At 44.6% G+C, this 27,714-nt stretch overlaps 1 protein-coding gene across 13 annotated transcripts in view; it reads left to right on the top strand.

Annotated features, from left to right (window-relative positions):
- The window catches only part of PTPN13 (protein tyrosine phosphatase non-receptor type 13), a 154,834-nt gene that overhangs the window by 27,921 nt on the left and 99,199 nt on the right, over nucleotides 1-27,714 (top strand). For all 13 annotated transcript variants that reach the window (XM_083631538.1, XM_083631536.1, XM_083631534.1 and 10 more), the window contains one exon: nucleotides 16,767-16,886. In XM_083631538.1, coding sequence (XP_083487664.1) covers nucleotides 16,772-16,886 — 115 coding nt within the window. In that variant the 5' untranslated portion in view covers nucleotides 16,767-16,771. Of the gene's footprint in view, nucleotides 1-16,766; nucleotides 16,887-27,714 lie in introns of those variants that run through there.

The raw sequence follows: 27,714 nt of genomic DNA, 5'->3' as shown, positions 1-27,714 counted from the left end.
CCTGCATTGTAGAGGTTTGGACTAGATGACCCTCAGGATCCCTTTCGATTCTATGATTCTGTGACAGCAAGGATACCCATCTTAAGTTGGTGGTGCGACCCATTTGTGGGTCCTGACCCATCAATTGACCATTAGCCAATTTTATTGAGGTCATTCTGCAGGGCATTAGCCAAAGGTCTTTTCCATAACGTGTGTCCTGGCCGTAGGAACATAGGAAGCTGTCTTATACAGAGACAGGCCAGTATTGTCTACACTGGCTGGCAGCTGCTCTTCCAGACTCCTACATTCCCAGCTCTACCTGGAGATGCCGAGGATTGAACCTGGGACCTTCTGCATGCAAAGCAGATTCTCTGCCACTGAGCTATGGCCCTTCCCCATCACTGATGATGCCAGGGAGTTGAACCTGCAACCTCCTACCAGCAAAGAATATGCTATGCCACCAAGCTATGTTGGCTTAGACTGTAAAGATACGAGACCAGGCAAAAGAAGAATGTCAAAGTGGATGGAACCTGTCCTGGTTGGAAAGTCTTACGGGGATTTTTAATTTTTGCACAGCCTTTCAATGTAATTCACTGGAATAAAAAGGTATGTGTGCGACACTTTCAAAATGAGTGGGAGGAAATTATATCTGAGCTGCTTCTGTTTCAGTGTTTTCTTTTCCCCTTTTTGTTGTTGCATATGAGACAACCCTATAATTAATTCTAGACTGAGACAGCTCTATCTTCAAGTCGTAGGGCTAGAAGCATCCTGAAGGTCAAACCAGGAAGTTCAGGGTGCAGAGTCAGGAACACACCTCTTGTGGTCAGGATCCTTCCATTGCAGAGCATTGTTTTCTTGGTGACACAAAATAGGGAGGGACAAATCTGTCCATTCTGGTTTCTCTCTTTTCCCAGACTTTAGTTCAGTTCTCCATATTTCCACTTCAGATTACTATCTTTTTTTTTTTTTAGTCCTCGGGAAAATTCGCCAGCATTTATTACATATTTCTCTTAAAATGCATATGTTTGTGTGCACATTTTTGCAAAGGAGTTCCCCTGATACAATCCAGTTCTTGCATCCTTTTTTTTACACCCCCAATACATTTTTGTATGTTGTTGTTTATATATATATATATATATGCATTTTTATGCATATACATTTTTATACAGGTTACTTGGCTGGAGAACTGCATTTCAGAATTTGGAGGCATGTGGATTTTGAAGGATCTCTGTGTTTTAGTTCATATTATTATTATTATTATTATTATTATTATTATTATTATTATTATTATGCCCTTCATCCAAAGATCACAGGGCACTTTACAGTATGAAAACACAAAATACCTACTGCTTTGGAAGGTCTGAGTTAAATGCCTTTAAATGGGAACTGAATCGTATTTCTAGTGCTCAGGTTGCCTTAACATTTATTGTGGCAAGGTGTGACAGACTTTTGTGTTGCAAGGAATGGATATCTTTACTTTTCCCACTCCTGCCTCTGGCATGTGTTGCCATGGTCTACTCGTTCTGCCTTCTGCACCCACTTGATGCCCTATGAAGTATATTACAGCAACCATAACAAACATAGTATAGCAATTCTAAGCAATGGCAGCTCAATAGCTCAATGGGTTAAGAGCATGCCTTGCATCCCAGGTTGCTCAGTTTTTCAGCTTATCAGAAGCTGGGTATCAAATAATAGGAGTGTTTATTGTAAGCCTGTTATTATTTACTTTAAAAGTATTGGGTTTGTTTGTTTAAATCTAACCTAAAGCGTGCTTTGCTCACGTTATATTCTGATTATATTGTCTTATAGAGTACTTAAATTTAGAGAGAGAAACTCTATACCAGCTCATCTTATGCTCTCATTATTGTGAAAGGAAGGAAGGGTAGGTCAAAGGTTTAAAGAAGCTCAAGGGGCATTACTTACTGTCTTGAAACTTGAACTGCTACACATTTTTTGTGAACAGGACATTAGTGGAACGTAGTCTTGTGATACGCCTCTTCAGAATCAACGTTGAGTATTTTTAAACCTAAAACAACTTGTAAATTGGTTGTGGCCTTGTTGCCTTTGAAAAGAAAGAACTGTGTCTTGGTGACTAGGCAGGGGAGGAAAAGAAAAGTTCCTATATCTGTCTTCTTCTTTTAGTACATGCATGTAAGGATTCAGGCTGCATACGCAGTACGCTTTCAAAACGCATGCTTGCCCCCAAAGAATACTGGAAATTATGTCTTCTTCTTTTAGTACATGCATGTAAGGATTCAGGCTGCATACGCAGTACGCTTTCAAAACGCATGCTTGCCCCCAAAGAATACTGGAAATTATGGTTTACCCATCACAGAGCACAGTTCTCAGCTTTCTTTGGGGGTCATGTGCTTTAAATATATTGTGTGTACACAGCCTTTGTCTACATGATTTCAGCCAGTCCTCTCTCATAGCAGTGGGTGTGTGGTGCTGTAATGGTTAAACTTGCCAGACTATCCCTGGAGAGAACAAGGTTCATGTTCTGCAGGATCCACAGCTCATTTATAGAGCAGATGTTTGCATGCCAAAGGTCCCATCTTAAATCCCTGATTCACAAGACACAGTAAACCCAATCTTTGGCTGAGCAGGTCCGGGCAAATGTGTGGGAAATCCTAGAGGTGAGTTTGCAACCAGTTTGCTCCTCCCCAGTTGTGTTTACAGTGGTACCTCAGGTTAAGTACTTACTTCGTTCCGGAGGTCCATTCTTAACCTGAAACTGTTCTTAACCTGAAGCACCACTTTAGCTAATGGGGTCTCCTGCTGCTGCTGCACCGCCGGAGCACGATTTCTGTTCTCATCCTGAAGCAAAGTTCTTAACCTGAAGCACTATTTCTGGGTTAGCGGAGTCTGTAACCTGAAGCGTATGTAACCTGAAGCGTATGTAACCCGAGGTACCACTGTACTCCTGCTCTATATTGAGCTTGGCTTGGTGCGTTGTCCAAACCAGGATTTGTGGTTCAGCTCTCTCCTCACTAACTATGAGCTGTAGCCAAGGTTAGTTCTTCACTGCTTGGTACAAGACAACTTTCTATATTTTTATCTTTTATTTCTGAAGTTCATCCTTCAAAGCAGTTCCGTCTTTGAACTTTTATTGTTTCTACTTTTATACCTCCCAAGTTTCTTTCTTTCTTTCTTTCTTTCTTTCTTTCTTTCTTTCTTTCTTTCTTTCTTCAAATGCTTTTAGAAAACAGTGTGTGTTGATTTTGCTGTAGCTGATGCCAGTGTGATAGGGATCGAGAATGATTAGGCTCCTCTTTGAGACATCTCTTTTTTTGGTGACTTGCCTGTGGCTGGTTACGGATATTGAGATTTCTGTAGAATGTTCTTAGGAAAGCAGTCATTCATGAATATTACAGAAATGCCTGTATGATTAAGCTATTAAGCTAGTTCCAACTTGCAATGACAAGCAGTAAAAGAAGAGCATGTGGAACAGAGCCGGTGGTTGGAAGCTTGGTTCCCTGGGATAAAGGGAAAGCTGATTCCACAACCGGGTCCCATCTGGTGCCTGCGACCAAGTCACTTTAAAATGCACAGTTTCCTGCTGCAAAGCTGTCTTTGTTCCAAAACCTTAATCAGATTTCTAGGGATCCCCTCTACTGAGAGTGGCAACCCTTCCCTAGCAGGACCCTAAAATAGATGCACAATCCCAGGAGATTAAAATTCCACCTGTCCTTCAGGAAATCTCGGCTCTTGTTCAACCACAGAGAGAAAAGCTTTTCTTAACAAGGTAGAAACAGTTTGTAGGGCAAGTGGTCTCAAGCTGTGAACTCAGCGTTTTGTAGAGAGATTGCAGGGCTAGGTTGTTTCTAAGAATCAGCGTTGTATGAATGGTCTGTGGCTCCCATTTATCACACGATTAAGTAAAACCCAGTCAAGTCTATGCACCTAATCTTCCCTGGAAGCATGCGTGCCTTTGTCTGTGCTGTTGACTCATCGCAGGTCTTCAGTGGGGAAATCTCAGACCATTGAAGAATACAAACTTTTTCTTTGTGTAAGATCTCAGACCGTATTTGCAACAGCCAGACTCAAGTCTCCTGCTGTTCTTTGCACCACCCACTATTGGGCAATAGTACAGCTTCCGGTTTACAGTGGTACCTCAGGTTAAGTACTTAATTCGATCTGGAGGTCCGTTCTTAACCTGAAACTGTTCTTAACCTGAAGCACCACTTTTGCTAATGGGGCCTTCTGCTGCCACTGCGCCGCCGCTGCACGATTTCAGTTCTCATCCTGGAGCAAAGTTCTTAACCCAAGGTACTATTTCTGGGTTAGCGGAGTCTGTAACCTGAAGCATATGTAACCTGAAGCGTATGTAACCCGAGGTACCACTGTAGTAGTTTTCAGGGTTATATCAGGGGATCAATATAGTTCCAGGAAGGGAAATGCCTGTGTGAAGGGTCAGGAGAAATTCAATTTGGTTCATATTTTAAGGGCGATCCTACCTCAGTCACACTGTATGAAACAATATGCAAACCGAAACTCTGCCGTCCTTTGAAATTCTCACGTCTCCGAACTTTGTAGTGCTGTTCTCAAGCCAAGTAATAGGTACAAAAATGCATATATTGTGGTAAAGTGTGCATCAAAATGCATATATTTGTGAAAATTACATTAAAAATGCATTATGTATGGGGAAGTTGCTCTGGAAAAATGTGTGTCATGCCTACATGGATTTCAACAGGGAACAGACTTTTGCTGCAACTGACACCAGCGTCTGCCAGCTTGAATTATTTTTGAGTGTGTATGTTCTTCATGAAAGTCAGTGAGAGGGAGGTAAACACTCCTCACTAGGGAAATCATTCCACAAATGGAGAGCAGCCACTGAAAAGTCTCTGTCACAGGTCAGCACCAGTCAGGCACCCTCAGTGGCAGCTGCACCTACAAGGCCTCATCTGCCTATCGTAAGGTCCAGGATGGTTGAAATTGGGGAAGGTGCTCTTTTAGGTAGTTGGAGTCCCAAGCCATTTGGGGCTTTGTATGCTAGTTCTAACACTTTGAATTGGGCCCGTTAGTTCACTGACAGCCCATGCAGCTATCAGGACTGGTGTAATTCCATTTGGCTACTCCATCTACCTAGCACAAAGTGGTAAAGGGTAAAGGGACCCCTGACCATTAGGTCCCAGTCGTGGCCGATTCTGGGGTTGCAGCGCTCATCTCGCTTTACTGGCCGAGGGAGCCGGTGTACAGCTTCCGGGTCATGTGGCCAGCATGACTAAGCTGCTTCTGGCGAACCAGAGCAGCGCACGGAAACGCCGTTTACCTTCCCGCCGGAGCGGTACCTATTTATCTACTTGCACTGGTGAGCTTTCGAACTGCTAGGTGGGCAGGAGCTGGGACTGAACAACGGGAGCTCACCCCGTCGCGGTGATTCGAACCGCCGACCTTCTGATCAGCAGGCCCTAGGCTCTGTGGTTTAACCCACAGTGCCACCTGCGTCCCTAGTACAAAGTGATAGGGTAGTTCATTTTCCTGAATTCTCTGCATACAGCAGAAGACTTGGGAGGAGGGGAGACTGCAAGTAGCAGCTAACTAACTGGTGCCGTCCACAACCTGTGGTCCCTTGATGAGAGGGGCCTGGGAGCTGGGCCACGAAAGATACTGCATTGAGAGCACAATCCAGCCCATTCTTTGCCTTGCATAATACACCACAGCATTGCACTATCAGGGTGAGACCTTAGAACCTATTGAGCTACTCGGCATTTGAGTCATTCAGTGTCAAGTATTATTCGAGTTCTATGGAACTCTGTTTTGACTCAGTATTTTAGACACAATTTGTTTTCTGTTAAGCAGCCATTAAGGCTTTGAATTACAAATGTCATAGGTCAGAAAGGAAGTTGAGTAATTATTTCTGCAGCTTCTATTTTTTGTTTTTCCTACTTGGCTTCCAGAAATGTCTTGCAATACTGGGATGTCTAGAGAGAACTATTAAAGGCGATCACAGCTGAACTAACAGAAGATGATAACACTTAGACAAGATTCTGCTAGCCTCTGTATCATCAGTGAAGTTAGAAATATTTGTAACTGCACTGATATTCCTATCTCCAAATATCAAGTTAAGACTGAATAGTTAGCTAACCTATATTGTCTACAGTAGGTGTAATAATCACCTTGACTAGTAGATGACATTTTATTTAATTGCTTATTTACAGATGTTAAAGGATTTACAACTCATGTTGATTTGCCACCTGGATGATTCTTGCATACTTCATCCCAGAGGGGGAGTAACTTAGATTGGGGAAATTGCACAAACACAGGAGATTTGACGATGCCTCTCCTCCTGTCTGTCCGGTCTCATTCAACCCTCAATGTTTGGATGTTTTGGATAAAATTTAGAGAGTGTATGTGCTTGGTCAAGGAAGTCTGACTCACTCCCTTTCTTTCATTAGTGGTGCACAGGGGCAGAGATTAGTGGTTAACTAAGGGCAAGCACACAAACTAAGGCAGCCTTGGGCTTGGATTCAGTCCATGCAGGGTGCTGCTGATTTCATGACCACCCTTAAGGAATTGGGAGCAGACGGCAGGATCAGGTATGCCTTCCTGCCACTCCATCCTTTCTGGGCTAAGCATTTTTCCTGCCAGGCTTACATTTAAGCCAGCAGCAATTCCTGCTTTACTGCAATTCAGAACCAGAGTTTGAAGCATGGCAGTTGTTAGCCCAGTTTGGACGTCACATTGAACCATGGTTTAACATAAGCCTAAGGCTTGCACATTCCCCTGTTGGTCCAGCATGCCTGTGGAGGGGAGTTAGGAAGCCTTCACTTACATTTTTTGCTTGACCACATCTCATTGTTTTTGTAGCAAACTGTAGTTTATGCAGGAGGGGAGGAACTGTGACCCTCCAGATTTTGTTGGGCTACATAATCCCTCACCATGGGCCATTTTGGCTGGGGCTGATGGGAGCAAGCGTCCAGCAACATGTTCCCCATCCCTGGATTAATGGTTAAACAGTGGTTTCAGATTGGCTTGTTAACCATAGTTTAGTTAGCCCAGATGCCGCAGTGAGCTGCAGTGAAGCAAAAGTGGAAGCCAAAGCTTTCTAAATCACCCTTGTGACCTGAGGCTTGGTGTGGCTCATTTGCATCCATCTCTAAACTATGAGTGTGGCATAACGTTTTGCCTCACAGAGCAGTTGTCCCGTGGACCAGGTTGCATCCCGCAGTGGGTAGTGGTGGCCACCAACTTAGTGTTAGAATTCCTGACCTATGATTGCAGTCATGGGATTTTTGTCTATCACATGACGGTATATGTTTTGACTCCACAGAGTGGGAAGTGATGGAAACAGGATGTTTGTGTTACTGTGTTCCGTGAAGTGGGACTATTGTCCTGTGTTCTTTTTCTCTTTGCTGTCTGATGCTAGAGAGAGAGGGAGCCATGTTGCAGTGCTCCGTGTGTGTTTATATGTAAATAAAGTAGATTAGCCAAAATGTTGAGTTGCTGCGGTCTGTCACACGCATGATGCACAAACTCTGCTAATCCCTAAGTGTGCCGGTGTCGGTTGGCATCGGTTGCTGTGATGTTCGGGCTGAAGAAAGCTTATGAAGCTCCCAAATGATCAACCAGGAGGGAGGGAACATGTCAGTCGGGCATGTGTCTCTGCCAGAGTCCTACTCGAGTGTAGGCTGAACTCCTGACACTTAGATGGCTTCAAGAGCAGAGCAAACAATTTCATGGAGGATAAGTCTACCAGTGGCTACTAGCCACAATAGCTATTCTCAGCCTTCGCTGTTGGAGGAAGTATGCCTCTGTGAACACCAGTTTTTGGGAATTGCAAGTAGGGAGAGCACTGTTGCAGTCACGTCCTGCTTGTGGACTTCCCATGGGCACCTAGCTGGCTGCTGTGAAAACAGTGTACTGGAGTATTGCTCAGTTGGTAGAGCATGAGACTCTTAAGTTCAGGGTCATAGGTTGGGCAAAAGATTCCTGCATTGCAGCCGGTTGGACTAAATGATCCTTGTAGTCCCTTCCCACTATATGATTCTATGATATTCTAATCTATGACTTGATGGGCTTTGGTTTGATCCAGGAGGACTCTGCTTATGTTCTTCGTTCCATAAATTAACAATAATTGACACTTGCGCAATTTGGGATGAGAAAAACAGCACTTCTGTTCTTGATAGCAACCACTCCTGGGATCTAATGAGCTCATCTGCCCATTTAAGTAGGGTTACCAGTGCTAATGAACTCTTTGAAACGCTCCTAGTCACTTTCGTTTATTGGATTAGCCTTGGTTGCTGTTGCTTGGATCATATGCCAATTAAAAATGAAAGTTGTGAGGAGGGGGCAGACAAACCTAGAAAGACGTGCCATTTGGGAGCACGCTCTGCCGGGGTGGTATAAGACGGCCTGCAGAGGTGCATCCATCCCTTAATTTGAAGAACGCGATTCAAGAACCCTGTGATTACTTACAAGGGCAATTCGCTTTTACAAGAATCAAACTTGCCTTTGTAGTTGAAATTGAATACAGTTTGTTGAACAGCAATTTAGGATAAGTTGCAGTGTGTTGGCTAAACGTGGCATTGTTGGAAGTTCAGTGCTTGAAAGTGAGTGTTCCAAAATACTCCTTCCCCCTACCCCTTTCTACTATATATATATATATTAAAAAGGCTGTTATTAGAACAACAGGAGTTTGGGATTAGAACGTGCCAGTTGGTTACACACAAAACGTCCAGAAACAAGTTTGTCTCATTCCCAGGTGAATCTGGAAAATAATAATTAAAAAAAGAAGTGGGTGTGTTTCATGAGGGGAAAGCTTGCCGTTTGCCCATTGTGAAATCGCTTTGGCATTAGTGAATCCACTTCTGAGAAAAGGTAATGCTCTAGTTCTGTGATCAGCGTGCAAGAGAGGAATGTGATGCAGCGCTCTGCTTGGCAGTGATTAACTGGAGTGTTGTGAAGAAGTGTTGTAAGAATTGATGTCGTGTATTCCCTGAATTCTCTAGGGATGCGGTCCTCATATTTCAAAAGCTATTGGCTAAGAGCAACAGGAGTAGCTAATGCGGTGCGCTCTAGATGCTGCTGGACTCCAACTCCCATCAGCCCCAGCCAGCTAGCAGTCAGGGATGATTGGAGTTGTAGTCCCAAGCAACATTCGAAATTAGCTGGGCGCCAGTCGCATTTCACAACTGGCAGTTGGCCTTTTGCGGCTGGATGGAGATGTCTGGGCACCCACTTTTGGCACCTAGCATCTCCACCTGCCTGACTGCTGGTCTGCTGGGCACCGCGGCAGCGAAAGGCGCCATCTTTTGCTGCTGCGCTACCCCGCAAAAGCATACACAATGCAAATGGAAGGAAAACATACCCAATTACATCTCACACGAACTGGAAACAACTGCAGCAGCGAAGACTATACGGTAGTACCTCTGGTTATGAACTTAATTCGTACCGGAGGTCTGTTCTTAACCTAAAACGGTTCTTAACCTGAAGCACCACTTTAGCTAATGGGGCCTCCTGCTGCTGCCGTGCCGCCGGAGCATGATTTCTCTTTTCATCTTGAGGTAAAGTTCTTAACCTGAGGTATAATTTCTGGGTTAGCGGAGTCTGTAACCTAAAGCGTCTGTAACCTGAAGCATCTGTAACCCGAGGTACCACTGCAGATTGTAAAAATAATAATAATACCCGAAGTGTTTGTAACCTGAGGTACCACTGTATTTGCTGGATTGAATTCTGTTCTGGACATGGGATGAATAAGGAAACGTTGGCAATTTCTGCTCCCATTTCTGTTTCCATCAGAATTTTCCGAGACCCCTGATATTCACCAACCTGGATGCCTTTAAAGGGGGATTAGACAAATTCCTGAAAGATAAGGCTATCAGTGGAAGCTAGTCATGATGACTGGGTGTCATTAACAATGTCAGAAGACAACACACATGGAATACTAGTTCCTGGAAACCAAGTGCTGTTGTGTTCTTGGGTCCCAGGTGCCTCTGGTTGGCGATTTTGAGAACAAGATGCTAGATGAGCCTTAGGTCTTATTCAGCAGGGTTCCCCTTAGCATTCCTATTTTTGGCACTCATGGAGACGGTTAACCCGTCCCCCCGCACACACTATAGTCCTGATCCTGCTCATCTAGCTAATGCTTAAAGAGTTTGAAAAGCGCTTATGCACATTTTAATGTCATTTGCTACTTGGTTTCCCACCAGCATAATCTTCTTATCACTGTGTTCAGCCGACTCCCCAAGAAATGCCTATTCGTTCTGACTTCCTTTTTCTAAAAAAAATTAAAATAAAAAATTCACATTTTCATAATCACATTCATAAGCGAAAATGCATTCAGTAAATATATTGCATCATGTTTAGAAGATCCAGCAACACAGACTCCTCTTGTGTGATGCCTCATCCAGTGAAGGATAGAAGGAAGCCAGTTTTTCTAAATGTTTCTGTTGAGTCGATTCTTCCATCCCGTAATTGGTTATATCATTTTATTCAGTGCTGTTAAACCCTAGATTTTTCTGTGCCTTTGGTCTGTTGAGGGCATTCTATTGGTTTCCCATGCACTGCTCTGCACCTGAAGTTTTACCTATTCCAAAATCATTACCAGATTGACTGCAAGGACAGCCAGTTATTTTATTATTAATATTTTTGAAGAATTTCTTGGTTTACAAAAGTAGATGCCTCGTCTCTTTTTTTCAGGTTGTGGGGTCTTTCGTACAAATCAGTTACATTTGTTGTTAGACATTAGTGTTGAGTACAGTATAAGGTGTGATCTAAACCACTGAGCCTCTTGGGCCTGCCGATCAGAAGGTCAGCAGTTTTAATCCCTGCGTTGGGGTGAGCTCCCATTGTTGAGTCCCAGCTCCTGCTCACCTAGCAGTTCGAAAGCATGCCAAAGTGCAAGTAGATAAATAGGTACCGCTCCGGCGGGAAGGTAAACGGCATTTCCATGCACTGCTCTGGTTCGCCAGAAGCAGCTTAGTCATGCTGGCCACATGACCCAGAAAAACTGTCTGCAGACAAACGCCGACTCCCTCGGCCTATAGAGCGAGATGAGTGTCACAACCCCAGACTCGTCCGCAACTGGACCTAATGGTCAGGGGTACCTTTACCTTTTCCTTTACAGTATAAGGTTGGGGAAGAGGAGGGGGGAGAAGAAGGGTGGGGTCTTGAGGTTTACAGTGGTACCTCAGGTTACATACGCTTCAGGTTACATACACTTCAGGTTACAGACTTCGCTAACCCAGAAATAGTACCTCGGGTTAAGAACTTTGCTTCAGGATGAGAACAGAAATCATGCTCCGGTGGCGTGGCAGCAGCGGGAGGCCCATTAGCTAAAGTGGTGCTTCAGGTTAAGAACAGTTTCAGGTTAAGAACAGACCTCCAGAATGAATTAAGTACTTAACCTGAGGTACCACTGTATATTCTTTTATATAGTGTACATGTGGGGTTTTCTGTCAGCGTCAACTGAGTAAAAGGACAACCAGTTATAATTTTATTTACTTGGAAATAAAACTGCATTCTTTTATTAAGCAGCAACCCCACCATTTGCACGAAAAGTTACCTTTAGCCTTCATGCATCTCCAACAACCATCTAGTATTGTTAAGTACATTTTAGCTAATCTGTTTGCATTCTGACTTTCCTTGACTGACTTTCTCCACTTCTGCATTTACTTCCAAGAGGTTCAGTATAGGCACAACACTCCAAAGCATAGCTTGGAGATCTAGCATGTGTCGTGTGCCTTCCTTCTATCTGCTACAATGCCATTGCTATTAACAACCTTCATTTGCTTTAGCTATTGTTCCTTGCATAAACATTAGTGGTTAAGGCTAACTAAAACTGCCTTTTTTTCCTAGAGGGGTAGCTGTGTTAGCCTGTTGAAGCTTAAACAACAAAGTGTCTTGTGGCTGCTTTAAGAGTAATAAATTCACCGTGGCATAAACATTTATGGGCCGCAGTCTACTTTGCCAGTGCATGAAGTGTAATTCCGAATTGGCAGACATACACAGTATGTGGGATAAATATCTGTCTCATATAACGAGCATGCTTAGCTCTAGTTAATGCGTGAAAGGGTTAAGACCATAGAGTAAGTTCTGCCAGACTTAACTAGGTCACGCCCCTCACCTTGGGAGGAAGGGTTACCAAAGCCTTTGTTCATTCTCTTCTACCATGTGACTCTGATAAGAAAGTACGTATGGGTTAGTTGTTCCAAGCTTAGACCGTGTTTCTATAATTTGTGTTCCTATACAAATAATTAAGAAACTCCTACCTTTTTGAAACTGTTTTGCTGCCTGTCTTTTCTTGCTGCTGTATTGAAAAGCACATAAATTTGACCTTTGAAGAGTTTGCAAGTAAACGTTTTTAACTGACCAAGCATGTTGTCCATCTTTCTATGCTAAGGGAAGTAAGGGGAATTTTGGAAAGAATTTAGAAGGGAATATCTTAAAGGTCTATCAGCCTATATTTCCAAGCTTTGCTTTCTTGCATGTTTTGTGATTTGCTCTGCTGGGGCTCTCTCACCAAGAGAGTGTTTGTCCCAAACCTGGATCTAGGCATCCAGGGAATTCTTTTTATTCCTTTAAACCAATTACGAACAAACACTTAAAAAACCCAACAATATATACACATAGCTGAGAGTTTGTGTGGGAGGGAACATTGGGAGAAAAATGAAATTCAAAAAGAACAGACAGTGATGTAATAACATAAAAGCAAAATAATTACAATGACCAGTTAATGAGGCTGTGCTGGTGATAACACACACTTCCTGGCATTGGTAAGCTAGTTAATGCACAAGGCAAGGGGGGGGGAGCGTCTGTGCTTCTTCTCATAGATTTCACTGTTGGATTTGATAATACCTACCATGGTATCCTCCCAGACCAGGTTTGTGGGATGGGTATTCTGGGTACTATTTTGCAGTGGCTCCACTCCTATCTCCAGGGTTGGTTCCAGAGAGTGATATCTGGGGAATGCTCTTCAGACCTTGGTCAGTTACACTGTAGGGTTTGCAGGGCACAGTTTTCCTCTCTCGCTTGCTGTTTATCATCTACATGAAGCCATTGGGAGCAGAGTTTGAAGAACGGTGTCATGAACACACGAAGGACACGTAACTCTACATCTCCATAAAATTCGAATCAGGTGTAGCTGCTCAGGAGCTGTATGGGTTGGATGAGGGTAATTAAACTGAGCTTTGAATCTTAGTACAATGGAGGTGATGTGGGCGAGTGGTTTTCAAGTCAGGGAAATTGCCTGTTTTGGATGAGGGTTGACTCTGAAGGAATATAGCTTGGCAGGTGCTCTTGGATACGTGTTTGACACTGGATGTAGTTTCATTGTCTAGGAGTGCCTTCTGCCATCTTTGACTGGTGCCAACAGTTATGTCCGTTCCTGGATTGGGATGCTTTAGTTGTGGCATTGGTCCAGGCATTGGTCACCTCCTCCAGATTGGATTATGGCAATGCGCTGCATGTGGAACATCTTTCAAGGTTGGTATGGATGCTGCAGGTATGGCAGAAGGCCAAAGCAAGGCTGTTGAAGGGGGTGCTCTTTCAACAGTGTGTGACACTGTGCTGAATGAGCTGCCTGTATGGGCAACATGACTGAAAACCTTTGTTTCTTTCAGTTGTGCTATATATATTTCCAACACTAGTTGGTTTGTGATGATCCATTATTTTCCATGGTATTCCTTTTATCATTATATCATGTTGATTAATTTCTTATCATGTCTTTCTTATCATGGACAGAGGTTGGGTGGTGATCTGTCTAGATCTGTTTTAGAAGACATCTAAAGGCAGCCCTGTTTAGGGAAGTATTTAATGACTGACGTTTTAATGTATTTTTAATCTTTTGTTGGAAGCCGCCCAGAGTGGCTGGGGAAACCCAGCCAGATGGGCGGGGTAGAAATAACATGATGATGATGATGATGATGATGATGATGATGATGATGATGTTTGGGGTTCTTTAGCTGTGTTGCATTGCAAGGGGTTGGAGTAGATGACCTTGGGATTTCTTTTCAACTCTTATATTCTGTGGTTCTTTGGTTCAATTAAAAAAACAAAACACCTGCAACTTATTTAATTTTCTTCCCCCATCCCTGAAATATTATAGCCAAATTTGCCATGTGGGGCATCAAAAGTTGTATGAGTTCACTTTTCTCATATCTATGATCAGATCAAGCAAACATTGTCAGGGTAGTTTTATGGCAGAAAAAAAGGGCTTTTAAGAAACGGCATCATTGTCAAACTGGTAGTTTTCATGTCTGCACCATTCTTTTCTCCAGTAATACATCTGTGGCATATAATTCTTGGCAGTACATGATGATGGGATTACAAGCAAGTATGAAATGGCTCTAGGCGTACAGGTGAACTCAAGCTATTAAAACATGAGCTTTCACTTCTGTTTAGTCACAAAGGTTCAGACTTTCAACCTGGAAATACCAGCACAGGAGGACAAAACCCACGACTCAAGTCGGATTTAATATGTGCCACCTGAAGCACTCTAGAGCCCCTCTCACAAGTGCTTCTTGCTCAGGGCTCCTTCCAGTTAGCCACAGCCTCTTCAATATATTTCATTGCATTCATGGCCCAGCAGTCATCAGATACTCTCAGAAGAATGCATGCTCAGTCCTCAATAGGCAGTTCTGCAGTTTGTCCCTTAAGCTTTTACTCTAAAAGTGTTATGTACTTCTGGAAATTTTGGTGTTGATACCTTCCTTTTGTGCGTGGATGGTTCAGTTTTGACCACTTAAGGTTCCACACTTGGAAAACTTGAGTGTGCTTTCAGTATATAAGTTTGGCTTCAGAATACAGTGGAACCTCGGTTGTTGAAAATAATTCCGGAAGATTCCGGAAAATAGTTCCGGAAGATCATTTGACTTCTGAAATGTTCAACAACCGAAGCGCAATTGCCGGTCGACAAAATCCATTGAAAAAATGGAGGAAAGCACCTCAGAAGCTGTTTGACTTCCGAGATGCATTCGAAAATGGAAACATTTGCCTCTGGGTTGTCGCCGTTCGAAAGCCAAAATGTTCGACTTCCGAAGCAATCGACAACCGAGGTTCCACTGTATAGTATTTGCTGCAGAATATCAGCATTTCTTTTTTCTTTTCTTTTTTAAAAGCAGGTTGCTACTATTCCTTATGGTTGAAAATACATGCTTGAAACGGTGTTTACTGTGCCTGGTGCTAAATGAAGCGCTGGCTAACTTTTCCAAGGAGCAGAGCTTCAGTGTCCTGGATAGCTTCCTTATCTGTCGTTGCGACTTCCAAAAACAATGAATTGTGTGAAAGGAAGAACTCATTCAAATGTGTTGTATTTGCACAATTTATCCAGGCTGAGGGTTTTAAAATTCTTGTTGCAGAAGTTCTGGGGTTGGTTTTTGAGGTGATGCCTCTTTCTCCAGCGTACACAGGTCTTGATAGCGGAGGAGCTGTTGAAACTTGAAAGCTGCTTTCTTGATAGCAGCTGGCTGGATACTTAATAAGTTCTTACCCATAAAATACCTCATTAGTAAATCACTGTCTTGGGCAATAAGATTTATAAAACAGGCGACACCAATTATGTTTAGGGATGGTTTCCCCAGAGAGAATTTGCTGGTCTATTTTCAGCTGTGCTGTAGCGCCATCATTACAAGTGGCTAAGTGGTGCTACTGCAGCTTCTGAATCAGCAGAGATCAGGTGACACAAATAACCAGTTGCGTCACATTATCATTATCATTATTATTATTATTATTAAAATTTCTATACTGCCCTTCATCCAAAGATCACAGGGCAGTTTGCAATAGGAAAACCTAAAAATACACCCCATGATAACAAACAAACAAAAACCCTTACAGCTTGAAAGGCCATAGATTTTTTAATTAGCCAGACACCTTAAGATATGAAATGTAAGCACCAGGCAGGCTTCCATGGGGAACGTACCCCACAAGCGGGGAGCCACCACAGAAAAGGCCCATTCTCGTGTTGCCTCCCTCTGGACCTCTCACGGACGAGGCACACTAAGAAGGGCACCAGATGATGATCGCAGGGTCTGGGTTGGTTCATATGGGAAGAGGAGGTCCATGACGTCTTGGGGTCCTGAGTTGTTTAAGGCTTAATAGGTGAAAACCAGTACTTAGACCCGGAAACAAATTGGCAGCCAGTGCAGTTATATGTTCAAACCGTCTTGCCCTGGTGAATGTACTGGCCCTACAGAAGCTCTGGATTTTGTCCTGACACTTCAGTCCGAGCAACTTGCAGTTGGTGAATTACAGACAGACTACTTTAGGGGAGGGGTTGTAGCTCAATGGCAAAGCCCCACATACTTTGCATGCAGAAGGTCACAGGTTCAATCCTCTGTGTCTCCGGGGAGAGCTGGGAAAGACCATTGTCTGGAGAGTCAGTCAGCATAAGACAGTACCAAACATCTCCTTATTTTTCCCTGCCTGCCTCTGGGCTACTAGCCCTGATGTGTGAGAGAGGAAGATTTATATGAGCACAAAAATTAACCCTGCAGTTGCAGAACTTAGCCAGGGCAGGTCTGTAAGGAAAAAAATAAATAGATGCCGCTTAGTGCATTTAATGTGAGAATAGAACCTATGGAACTGCCTTAGTCCCAATAAGACCTTTGGTCCATCGAGTCCCAAACTGTCTCCTCTGACTAGAAGCAACCTCTCTTCATATGCCCTTTGCATGCAAGATGTTTTCAGGAATCTAAATACTATGTTTTGGAGGTAGGTTTGAATTGCCCTTGTTGTTGCCTTCAGAGCAAAATTCCTCCCGAATTCTATGCAAATAGTACGCATCAGAAAGACCTGAATGGAGTCCTGGCACATTCTTGAACAAGTGTCATCTTGTCTTGATTCCTCAGATAACATGCATGTGTCACTAGCTGAAGCCCTGGAGGTTCGGGGAGGACCACTGCATGAAGAAGAAATATGGGCTGTATTGAATCAAAGCGCGGAAAGCCTTCAGGAGTTGTTCCGGAAAGGTAAGGTCCTGACTTGTAGCAGAAGCTTTGCAGCGAGTGGGGATTTTGTGGTTGACCTGTGCATAACTGGGGGTTGGTGTGTGTGTGTGTGTGTTGGAGAACACTGTTATGATTCCTGTATAAGGGCAAAAATGGGAATAAATGTAGCCCAGTACATTGGAAGGTATTTAGTTTATTAAATCACATCTGCAAAATGAAATTTCTAGTAAAATGACAAATAAGTGCCAGACATTAGTCATCCCAGTGCCTCTGTATTTTTTTTTTTTTTTTGGACAAAACAGTGGGATGTTCTTGCTGGAGAATGGAACAGAATAATAGGGACCTGCAACAAAACACTGCAGTGCATTGTCCTAAGAAGTGTGCTTCCCCTTAGGGTGCTAGCCAGCCATATCCTTCTTGAGGCTACTCCATTCCATCACCACTCCCATTTTTCTTTTCCAGCTAAACTCAGATTTTTTGTAGCTAGTGGGGGTGCTCAGACCTTGTCATGGTGTTGGTGGGTTTTTTTGGGGGGGGGGAGGAGGCAGGCGGAGGAGTGGCGCCGAAATCTCTTTTATGTCCTGTCATCCCCATCACCCAAGTTTGCTAGTTGCATGGCACTGCCTGCATGTTTCTTTTTCCTTATCTTCATGAGCCAAAGGGCTAGAGACCAGATTTGACCGATATACAGTCGTACCTTGGAAGTCGAACGGAATCCGTTCCATTTGACTTCCAAAAGCGTGGCTTCTGATTCGCTGCATCGGAAGCCGCGGAAGCCCCATCGGAATGTTTGGCTTCCAAAAATAGTTCGCAAACTGGGACAGTCACTTCCAGGTTTGTGATGTTCAGGAGCCAAAACATTCGGGAACTAAGCTGTTTGACTTCCAAGGTATGACCGTATCATCCCAAACCGATTTGAAATCCATATCATGATACTGATTTCATAATGTTTGACCTGGCAATAGATAGCAAATCATGGTGTGTGTGTGTGTGTGTGTGTGTTACACAAAATCACAATGTGGGGAAAACCATGAAGCCAGCCCAATACCTCTACATAGTTCCATCCTTATATCAGACATTGTGATATATCAGTATATTGTGATGTTCAGCTGGTTATATACCCTGATGTTGAAAACTAGATATTGGCCAGCCGTTCTAGAGACTTGCTTTATGATTTAATGAAAGATGAACATTCTAGAAAGGGGTCTAGGATATCGGTCAGGGGGGATGTTCCCATAGCCTACCAACAAGCTACGGGTCAGAGTGCATGGTGCTAGCACTAATGTGCTGCAGCAATGTGGACCATTGCGTCAGCCACTTTTGATTTATCAGCATTAATGAAAAGTTGAGTTGGAGAAATGGTCGTTCTGTAAGTTCCCATCCCAAGCACTTGAAGCCCTGTGATGACACATTTGGCGCCGTGTCAAGGAGAAAAGCCTGGGGCAGTCTCTCCTCCTACTCCAAACTCCTTAATGCGAAAAAATGAGTCTCAAAGGTCACGTTTTATTGCCGTTCCAAAAAAGCAACGCCCACAAGAGCCCACCGCCCTCTCTGTGAGTGCATAGCCAAGGTACTTGGGGAAAACTTTATCTCAGTAAACCCAGTTGTGCACATCCTGTCGTCCTTTTCTCTCTCTGAAAAGTGGGGAATTAAAACCCATTTTCTATTCTGCCTTTGCTTGCTCTTTCTTCATTCGTTTAAAATGCTTTCATTCTCACTGCAGGCCAGTTCACTGTTGAAGGTGGACCTCCAGAATGAATTAAGTTTTTAACCCGAGGTACCACTGTGTAAAGGAAGCCTGAATTGTAAACCAGCCCTATGCACCTTCACCCAAAAAGATCCCTCGTTTTCTTCAGCGCGAGTAACTTCCAAGGACTAATCCTGTTCAGAAAGCCCCCTTGCGCCGTCTGGGAATTGCCTGGGATTCATGAGATTTACTGTCCTTGAATTCTGTGGTGATCTCAAGCTTGATACTATCCTCACAAACAAACAAATAAAGCCTTTTTATTGATTCGCTTGCACACTTCTGAATTGCGCACTTACTTTCGGACCCCTGCATTGTCTTCAGACCACTTTGAGGGAACTGCACAGGCGATGTAGTAAGAGTTCCCTGTCCTTTCATCTTCCATAAATAGGGGTTTTATTATTAAGTCGTAAAACCAAACCAAATGGGGACTGTTAAAGCACCGTGCAAATGTGCCTTTCATTGCACATGCTTTTCTTGAAAAGTGGGAAGGAATTGCAGATCTTGTGCAATGTTTTTGGTATTGATTAGTCATTCTGGAGACTTTTTAACTACGTCTAGTGCCTGCCCGTGGTCATATATCTTATTGACAACGTGAAATCAGGAAATGTTACAACCCATCCACTTCCCTCCCCTTCAGTCATCCCTTCAGCCATTTCTTAGCATGCTCTGTTGTTGTTTAGTAATTGATGAATGGTATTTTGCATTTTTCTCGAGGTGATTTACAAACACTCCATAAAAGAACAACTAAAAACACTGTTAAAAGCAGTTGCAAAGTACGCTTTAGAAACGGTACAAAATGAACAGCTAAAGGCAGAGAGACCTTTTCATCCTGCTGGAATATCTTGCTGAAACAGAAATGTCTTCAGCTGTTCTCGGGAAGTACAGATAGTGGGTGCCTTTCATTTCTCAATGGAGATGTTTTTTCTGCAGAACAGAGGCAGCCACACTGAAAGCACACCTCTCCTGCACAGCACAGTGGCCTACTGGGTATAGAAGGGTGATCTTTCAGAAAACCTCCCTCTTGAGATGTAGAGTCCCTTATAAGTTAGTGCCACAAACCTTGAACTTGGCCCAGTAGCAGATTGGCAGCCTGTGCAAATCCTGAAAACCAGGTATTCCCATATTGGCCTGAATATAACCCTCACTTTCCCCCCAAATTCTGACCGTGAAAAGTTACAAAGTGCGGCTTAAATTACTTACAAAAGTAGGCTTTTACGATATCGCTGCTGAAACAGACATACAGTAAAACGGAACGGGTGTGAGTGCCTGCAGAATTTTATGAGAGCAGCTTATATTCAGGTATTGACTTTTCCCCCTTTTAATTTTAAAGGTGCGGCTTATATTCGGGTGCGGCTTATATTCGGGCCAATACGGTATATACTGAAGAGGTAGCAGGGCTTAGTGAGCTGGGAGAGTCTGTGGCAGAGAGAAGTCCAGAGGCAGAAGCAGAAACACTAGAGAAGGGAGGCCAAGAGGCAGAGATGAGTGAGGCTGGTGTAGAGGCATGGGTATTTCCCCATCCTGCTGCAAAAAGCTACCCCCTCCACCGAACCAGAAGAGGCATGAAGCGGGAGGAGCAAAGGCAGGCATGTAGGCATAGTCTCCAATTGCTTGGGAAAACCCTGGAGAGAAGACATAGCTGGCTGTGTGGAGGCAGGGACATTTAGTCTTGGCAAGTGCTTCATGGGGGCCAGACCTGAGTTGCTGTTCTCACTGGGCCTGACACTCCTGTGCAGATCCTGTTTTGCCAATAAAGAGTTAACACCAGCTTGCTTGGTGTGATTAACTGCTGGCTTCCTCTGGTAATTTAATAGACGTAGATCCATAAGTGGGGTAGGGTTGAGATGGCAACTATTGCCTCTATCTGGTTAGTGTGTCCAACTTCTGTACATGCAAGGTCATGCCTTCATTGATGCTGATGTGTATTCTCCAACATGTTGACCTCATACTGGGGCTCCTTTCCTCTTGGAAAAGCTCACACAGTTCCATTTTGACTTGGGGCCACTTTACACATCACGAAACTCTTGCATGGAAAGTAGATTGCTACATAGAACCATCACTTGCGCACCAGGTTCTGCTGCAATTAACGCATGTGCTTCACATGGAGGGAAATAGACGCATGGCCATTTGTCATTACCTCTATGCTGCTTGTGAGCATTTTCCTATAAGGAACTGTTCTGTGTGCAAGAAATTAATAATAATAATAATAATAATAATAATAATAATAATAATAATAATAATTTATTTGTTCCCCAGCCACTCTGGGTGGCTTCCACAAAGACCAAAAATGATGTCACTAAGATGTCACACATTAAAAACTTCCCTGAACAGGGCTGCCTTAAGATGTCTTCTGAATGTCAAGTAGTTGTTTATCTCTTTGACATCTGATGGGGGGGCGTTCCACAGGGTGGGCGCCACTACCAAGAAGGCCCTCTGCCTGGTTCCCTGTAGCTTTGCTTCTCGTAGCGAGGGAACCGCCAGAAGGCCCTCGGCGCTGGACCTCAGCGTCTGGGCAGAACGATGGGGGTGCAGACGCTCCTTCAGGTATACTGGGCCAAGGCCATTTAGGGCTTTAAAGGTCAACACCAACACTTTGAATTATGCTCGGAAACGTACTGGGAGCCAATGTAGGTCTTTCAAGACCGGTGTTATGTTGTCTCGGCGGCCGCCCCCAGTCACCAGTCTAGCTGCTGCATTCTGGATTAGTTGTAGTTTCCGGGTCACCTTCAAAGGTAGCCCCACATAGAGCGCATTGCGGTAGTCCAAGCGGGAGATAACTAGAGCATGCACCACTCTGGCGAGACAGTCCGCGGGCAGGTAGGGTCTCAGCCTGTGTACCAAGAGGACAGCTGCCCTGGATACAGAATTGACCTGTGCCTCCATGGACAGCTGTGAGTCCAAAATGACTCCCAGGCTGCGCACCTGGTCCTTCAGGGGCACAGTTACCCCATTCAGGACCAGGGAGTCCTCCACACCAGCCCGCCCCCTGTCTGAAGAAGCCCCAAGAGAGCATCTCACTGACCTAAGCTGAGACCCCCTGCTCCCAGGATTTCTAGCAGGTTTCATTAGAATACTCTCATTATTTATTATATTTAATATTAATGAGGAGGAGGGAGATAATTCCTCAGATGTTTATGTGAGAGTGCCCTCGAGCTAGCAGAGCGCTTGCTTAATACCAGCTTCTAAGATCGAAGTGATAACAACAAAGCCACTTCTTGCTCTGGCTAGGATTCCCAGGCAACACTCCTAGACAATGGCATCACAGATACTCGGTGTATAACTATTAGAGCATGGCTTCTAGCCCAGTATTGATGATGTACATCATGTTGTAGTAATCTTTCCATTTTTTCCCCCTGAGCCGCGGAACAGAATATTGTGAACTTGTTACACCCGACTTAGAAACCAATCTTTAAAAGACTGTCCTAATGCATGGAAGATAGAGGTGTGTGTGTATGTGTGTGAATTGTGTGTTCTGTGTTTATGTAGCCCCAGCCACTTTTGGGTCAGGCCCCAGCCACTGCTGGAAGGTGGCCCCTGAGTGCTTTCCACTAAGGTAATCCAACCCTCCACACCATCCCCTCCCCTTTCTAAATTAATAGTCCTTGGTTTTTATAAGCAACAAAAGTAGATTAGGAGTTGTGGTCTCCTATGGTCAGGCATTGGATGTTGCTCAGCCTGGGCAGCTCAGTTGGTTAAGAGCATGAGGTTGCAGGTTCGATCCCATATGGGACAGCTGTATATTCCTGCATTGCAGTGGGTAGACGATCCTCAGGGTCCCTTCCAACTCTATGATTCTACTCCTTATGTTGTCTTGATAATCTGGCCTCCATGATGTCATCTGTGAAAGGGAACAATTAATGCATTGACTTACGGGATAGTTGTTTAGTGCTTATCATGATGCAAAACCCAATAGCGTTTGGGGTGACGTCGAAACTTGAAATTGAAGGTGAGCCAACAGAACATGCCTCCTTGCTTATGTCAGTACAGTCATACCTCATGTTACGTTTGCTTCAGGTTGCGCGTTTTCAGGTTGCGTCCTGCAGCGACCCGGAAGTACCAGAAAGGGTTACTTCCGGGTTTCGCCACTTGCGCATGCTCAGATGCGCAAAATGATGTCACGCACATGTACAGAAGCAGCAAATCGCAACCCGCGCATGCTCAGACGTGAGGTGTGTTCTTTTCAGGTTGTGAACAGGCCTCTGGAACGGATCCTGTTCGCGACCAGAGGTACCACTGTACATGGAGGGGACTAGATGACAGCTCAGGTTTAAACCACATTGCGCGCAGAGAGTTCAAGGTTCGATTCCAGCATTGTCAGCTAAAGGGTCTCTGGTGGAAGGATTCCTGCCAAAGACGTTATAAGACCACTGCCAGTCAAGAGCAAACAGTACTAAGCTCAGTGAACCAATGGTCTGACTCAATTCAAGGCAGCCTCTTATGTTCAAGAAACATTTATAAGAACGTCAGAATTGCTTTGCTTAATAAGATCAGAGGTTCATCAAGCTCAAAATGCTGTCTCCAGCAGTTGCCAGCCATATGCGCCTAAAAGCTCGTAAGTATTACGGACCTGTGGTTTGTCTCTTGCGCTTGGTAACAGGAGATGCAAGTGAGACCTGCAGTGAAGTGTTGCAGTATCGAGTGCTCCCCTTCTCTCTTCTTGGGATATACCGTATTTTTCGCTCTATAGGATGCACTTTTTCCCCTCCAAAAATGAAGGGGAAATGTTTGTGCATCCTGTGGAGCGAATGCAGGCTCCTTGGCTTCAGCGAAAGCAACGCGAAGCCTCCAAAGCACAGAGGGAGCGCTCCCTCCGCGCTCCGGAGGCTACGCATTGCTTTTGCTGAAGCCTGGAGAGCGAGAGGGGTCAGGACCTCGTGCTGTGCTCCAAAGGCTTCGGTTCCTTTCGCTGAAGCTGGGTTCCACGAGGCAGCTGCAATGATTTGATTCAGAATATTTTTTACTTGTTTTCCTCCTCTAAAAACTAGGTGCGTCCTATGCTCGGGTGCGTCTTATAGAGCAAAAAATACGGTATCATTCCACCCCTGGAATTTTGTTTTTAAACTCCTTGACAGTCAGTCAGCATTCTGTACCCATTGCACTTGGCTCTTTCCCCCCTAAAGCCTTTTTGTACGCAGACTTCCCCTGAAATCTTTGGATTTGTGCATGGAAGGTACCTTTCCATCTACATAAGGAGTCTCACTTGGAGTTCACAGTTACTTGAATAGGATGCTGACTCTGAATGCAGAGGCTGCAATTTTGGGCGTTGATCTGTGTAATGGTTATATGGGGTTGCTCGTGCGTAAGTTGCCGCCACTCCTGGCTAGGTTGCCTGGTTAAACCTTTTTCTGGCTGGACAGCCCTTCACTTCGTGGCTGTTTCAGTCGCTAGCAGAATCCGTCAGTGGGCGTTTCTTGAACTTCTTCCAGCAAAGAAGTTCTTTGACGCCAAGTCTACGCCTACTTTCCCTGTGCGGAAGTCTTCTGCGCAGGGTGGGTGTGGGTAGCGGAGGACCCGTGCTCTCCCCGCTGGTCTCCGGCGAGGAGTCCTGGAGCCCCCTCGCCGATTCCCCCATCTGCCCCCCTTTATCCCTGGTGTTACACTGATTTCCTTCCCCAGCCGATGAGCTCCCTCTCTCCCTGCTGGGCCCTTCTCCAGCATCGCTTGGGAGCCTTGCCTCCACCTCTGGCTCCGATGTCATTTCCCTGACAATCGGCCTTGTCCTTTGTCAGCTCCAAAGTTATCTCAGCCACTGATGACCACCGCAACATGAGAAATGTGGATTCTAAGAAGGCGCATCTGCAGGAGGCACATGAGGTCCCCTTGGCAGGGCTGCAAAGCAAGCCGTTTAACACAGTTTTCCATGCCCTAATTCATAGCATTAGTCTCTGAGCAGGGAAGGAAAGGCCAGCAATTTTTAACCTCCATTTCAACATCAAAATATATGCCAGGCTAATCTGCACAAAGATGCCTATCCCAGGCCAGTCCTATTATTCCACCTGTTTAATTACCTGCATTAGCACTTGTCATTCAGAGGGTGTGTGCTGTGTCTTGTAGTCTTCTGTTGCATGCAGACGCATGCTGCATCTTGTACGCTTATACTGCATGAGGTCAGAAATAACAGGTCTTTCCAGTGATGTTTCTTTTATGTGTTATGGGCATCGGTGTATGTAGAAGAGCAGGTCTTTCCTTTATTTTGTTCCTCTGAAAAGTCAGTTAGGTGTTGCCTCTTTAAACAGGATAGCTTACCAAAACTGCAGAAGGCAACTCTTAATGGGGCCTTTCTGCCCTTACCGTTTATAGTGGCATTGTTGCTGTTTGATCTTAAGTTTTTAAGAGTGATTTTGCAGCTCCTTGTCTGCTCCTTTGGTCAAATGGTGCTGTTGTTGGAGAGTTGAGTGTGGGGTTTTCCCTTCCAAGCTAATAGCAGGTTGTGCTTCACTTGAGAACATTTCTGTGGCTGTCACGTTCCTTAAGTACCCTCCTGTTCCTCCAGCTAGGAAATGCCTGGAGTTATGAATGAGGGGATATTCCTTCCATGGCTTTTAAAAAAGATTTAATGCCTAGTATTCCAGAATTCTAATTTTGTGGGCATATAGGAGATTTGAAGAGGAATTGCCATACTTTTCTGTGTATAAGACTATGTTTTCTTCCTTAGAAATCAAGCTAAAAACATGGGGCTGTCTTATACATAGGGTGGACGTTTGATTGGTTGCTGTTGTGGCTGTCGGCTGCTATTATGCGTGTCATTGGTTGCTGCGTCAGTGGGTGGTGTTGATTGGCCAGCATTGCATCAATTGGGCGGGCGACTGGCAGCTTCTGCCAGCAAGGGGACAGACAGGAGGCAGATTTTGCGATGCGTGTGGGAGAGCAATTTTCGGCTCCCCCCCCCCTTAAAAAAGTTCAACAACCTCGATAATTCCCCCGCCTAAAAAAAGCTGAACAACTCTGTGCAATCCTCCACAAAAAAGCTCAATAATTTTGTGCCATCTCCCCCCATTTTCTTAGATTTCACTCCCCCCAAATGGGGGAGTCTTATACATGGGGGTGTTTTATAGACAGAAAAGTACGGTGTGTGTCTGCCTGAGCTATGGCGAACCTGGTAATTGTGACAAAATCTTGTCAGTCTTGTTGTGTGAACACGTACAAGTGCCGACCAACCTCACACAACTCTGTACCCGTGACGTGTCAGGAGATTCACTGAATCAGTAAATATTCACAGTGCCGCTTATACATTCATGCCACCGTGACAGGTGGATGGGAGGTGCCGACTCTTGTAAGGAAAGGGAGTGCTCTTGCCTTGTCCAAGACTCATATTGCGAAACAGGGAGGTTCTGTACAAACTGTCAAGTCCTCGTTAGGGAACGTAAGAATAATAAAGACAACTCAATCCATCCTTTACAATTATCGGGCTTACCTAGCAACATAAAACCTTTGAATATGTTCCAGTTGACCTCTTGTACTCACTACCAGTAACCCAGTAATTGCAAACTTGTGTAAGTGAGCGCATATGTATGTATAAGAAACCTAAATGAGTTGTAGCGATCATAGCATGGCGGTGGGAGCTTCCATATTTGAGTGGAAGGTTACAGTGCAGGGCTCTCTACTCCTGAAAATTAAAGAATCGGAGGACCTAGAAAGATGGTGGACCACCTTTTTATTTTTTTACTTTTCCCTCTTAGGAGCACCAGAAAGCATGCAAAATTATTCCCTCCTCCATTGTGTTTTTCACAACAACCCTATGAGGTAGGTTAGGTTTCATTGCTGAGTCAGGATTTGGATCTGGGTCTGTCCAGGACTTGTCTGACATTCTGACCACTATACCAGTGGTTCCCAACTGTCGTCCCCACCCCCAAAGACCTGTTGAAAATTGCGAAGGGTCTTGGCAGAATTCCTTTTCTCCCTCTTGTAGCAATTACAATGCGCAGTGCTAAATGCTGCGTGATTTTTAATTGCATCTTCGTTACGTTGTGCTTTTGGAGTACGTAGTTGTTTTTGTTTTTGTTTTTGTTTCCATTGAGTGTTTTTGTATTGTGACTTTATGTTGTAACCGCCCTGAGACCTGTGGGTGTAAGGGCAGCATACAAATTTAAGCAATGATAATAGTAATAATACAATGTAGGAAATTAAAGGAGCAAGAAAAATGCAGTTAAAATTGAGTACGAACATTACATGCAGTGGATGTGCTGTCTCTCATCTTCAGCCACAAACCCACAGACCTGCCATGGACCACCTGAATGGAGCTCACAGACCACTGGTGGACCACAGTTTGAGAACTGCTGCACAACAACACCATGCTGGCCCACGCAAATGCACATCCTGGGAACCTGTTTGTTGTGGTGGAGTAGATTTGTGCATGTAGAGTGATGCCGTGCTTCTAATATAAAAGAGGGAGCAGGCCAGCAGCACCCAAAGCATGAATATCCAGGGCAGGTGCTGGGACCACCCATCGCCCACCCTGTCCTGTCCTGCCCACACGGCTGAGTGGGTTGATTGTGGGTTCACAGTGCCCACAGGCTGCATGTCTGGCATTGTGGTGTGTGTTCCCCGGAAAGCAAAAAAGATGACTCTGTTAAGATATTACAAGCAGAGATTTTCGGAATCTGCCCACTGTTTTGTATGGGTGGCCACAGGTTATTTTAGCAGAGGTATGCTCATTGTTGTTGTTTAGTCATTTAGTCGTGTCTGACTCTTTGTGACCCCATGGACCAGAGCACGCCAGGCACTCCTGTCTTCCACTGCCTCCCACAGTTTGGTCAAATTCATGCTGGTAGCTTCGAGAACACTGTCCAACCATCTCGTCCTCTGTCATCCCCTTCTCCTTGTGCCCTCAATCTTTCCCAGCATCAGGGTCTTTTCCAGGGAGTCTTCTCTTCTCATGAGGTGGCCAAAGTATTGGAGCCTCAGCTTCAGGATCTGTCCTTCCAGTGAGCACTCAGGGCTGATTTCCTTCAGAATGGATAGGTTTGGTCTTCTTGCAGTCCATGGGACTCTCAAGGGTCTCCTCCAGCATCGTAATTCAAAAGCATCAATTCTTCGGCGATCAGCCTTCTTTATGGTCCAGCTCTCACTTCCATACATCACTACTGGGGAAACCACAGCTTT

The sequence above is a fragment of the Podarcis filfolensis genome (assembly GCF_964270895.1).
Source record: "Podarcis filfolensis genome assembly, chromosome: 9".
Taxonomy (NCBI): domain Eukaryota; kingdom Metazoa; phylum Chordata; class Lepidosauria; order Squamata; family Lacertidae; genus Podarcis; species Podarcis filfolensis.
This window is presented reverse-complemented; position numbering and strand designations above follow the sequence as displayed.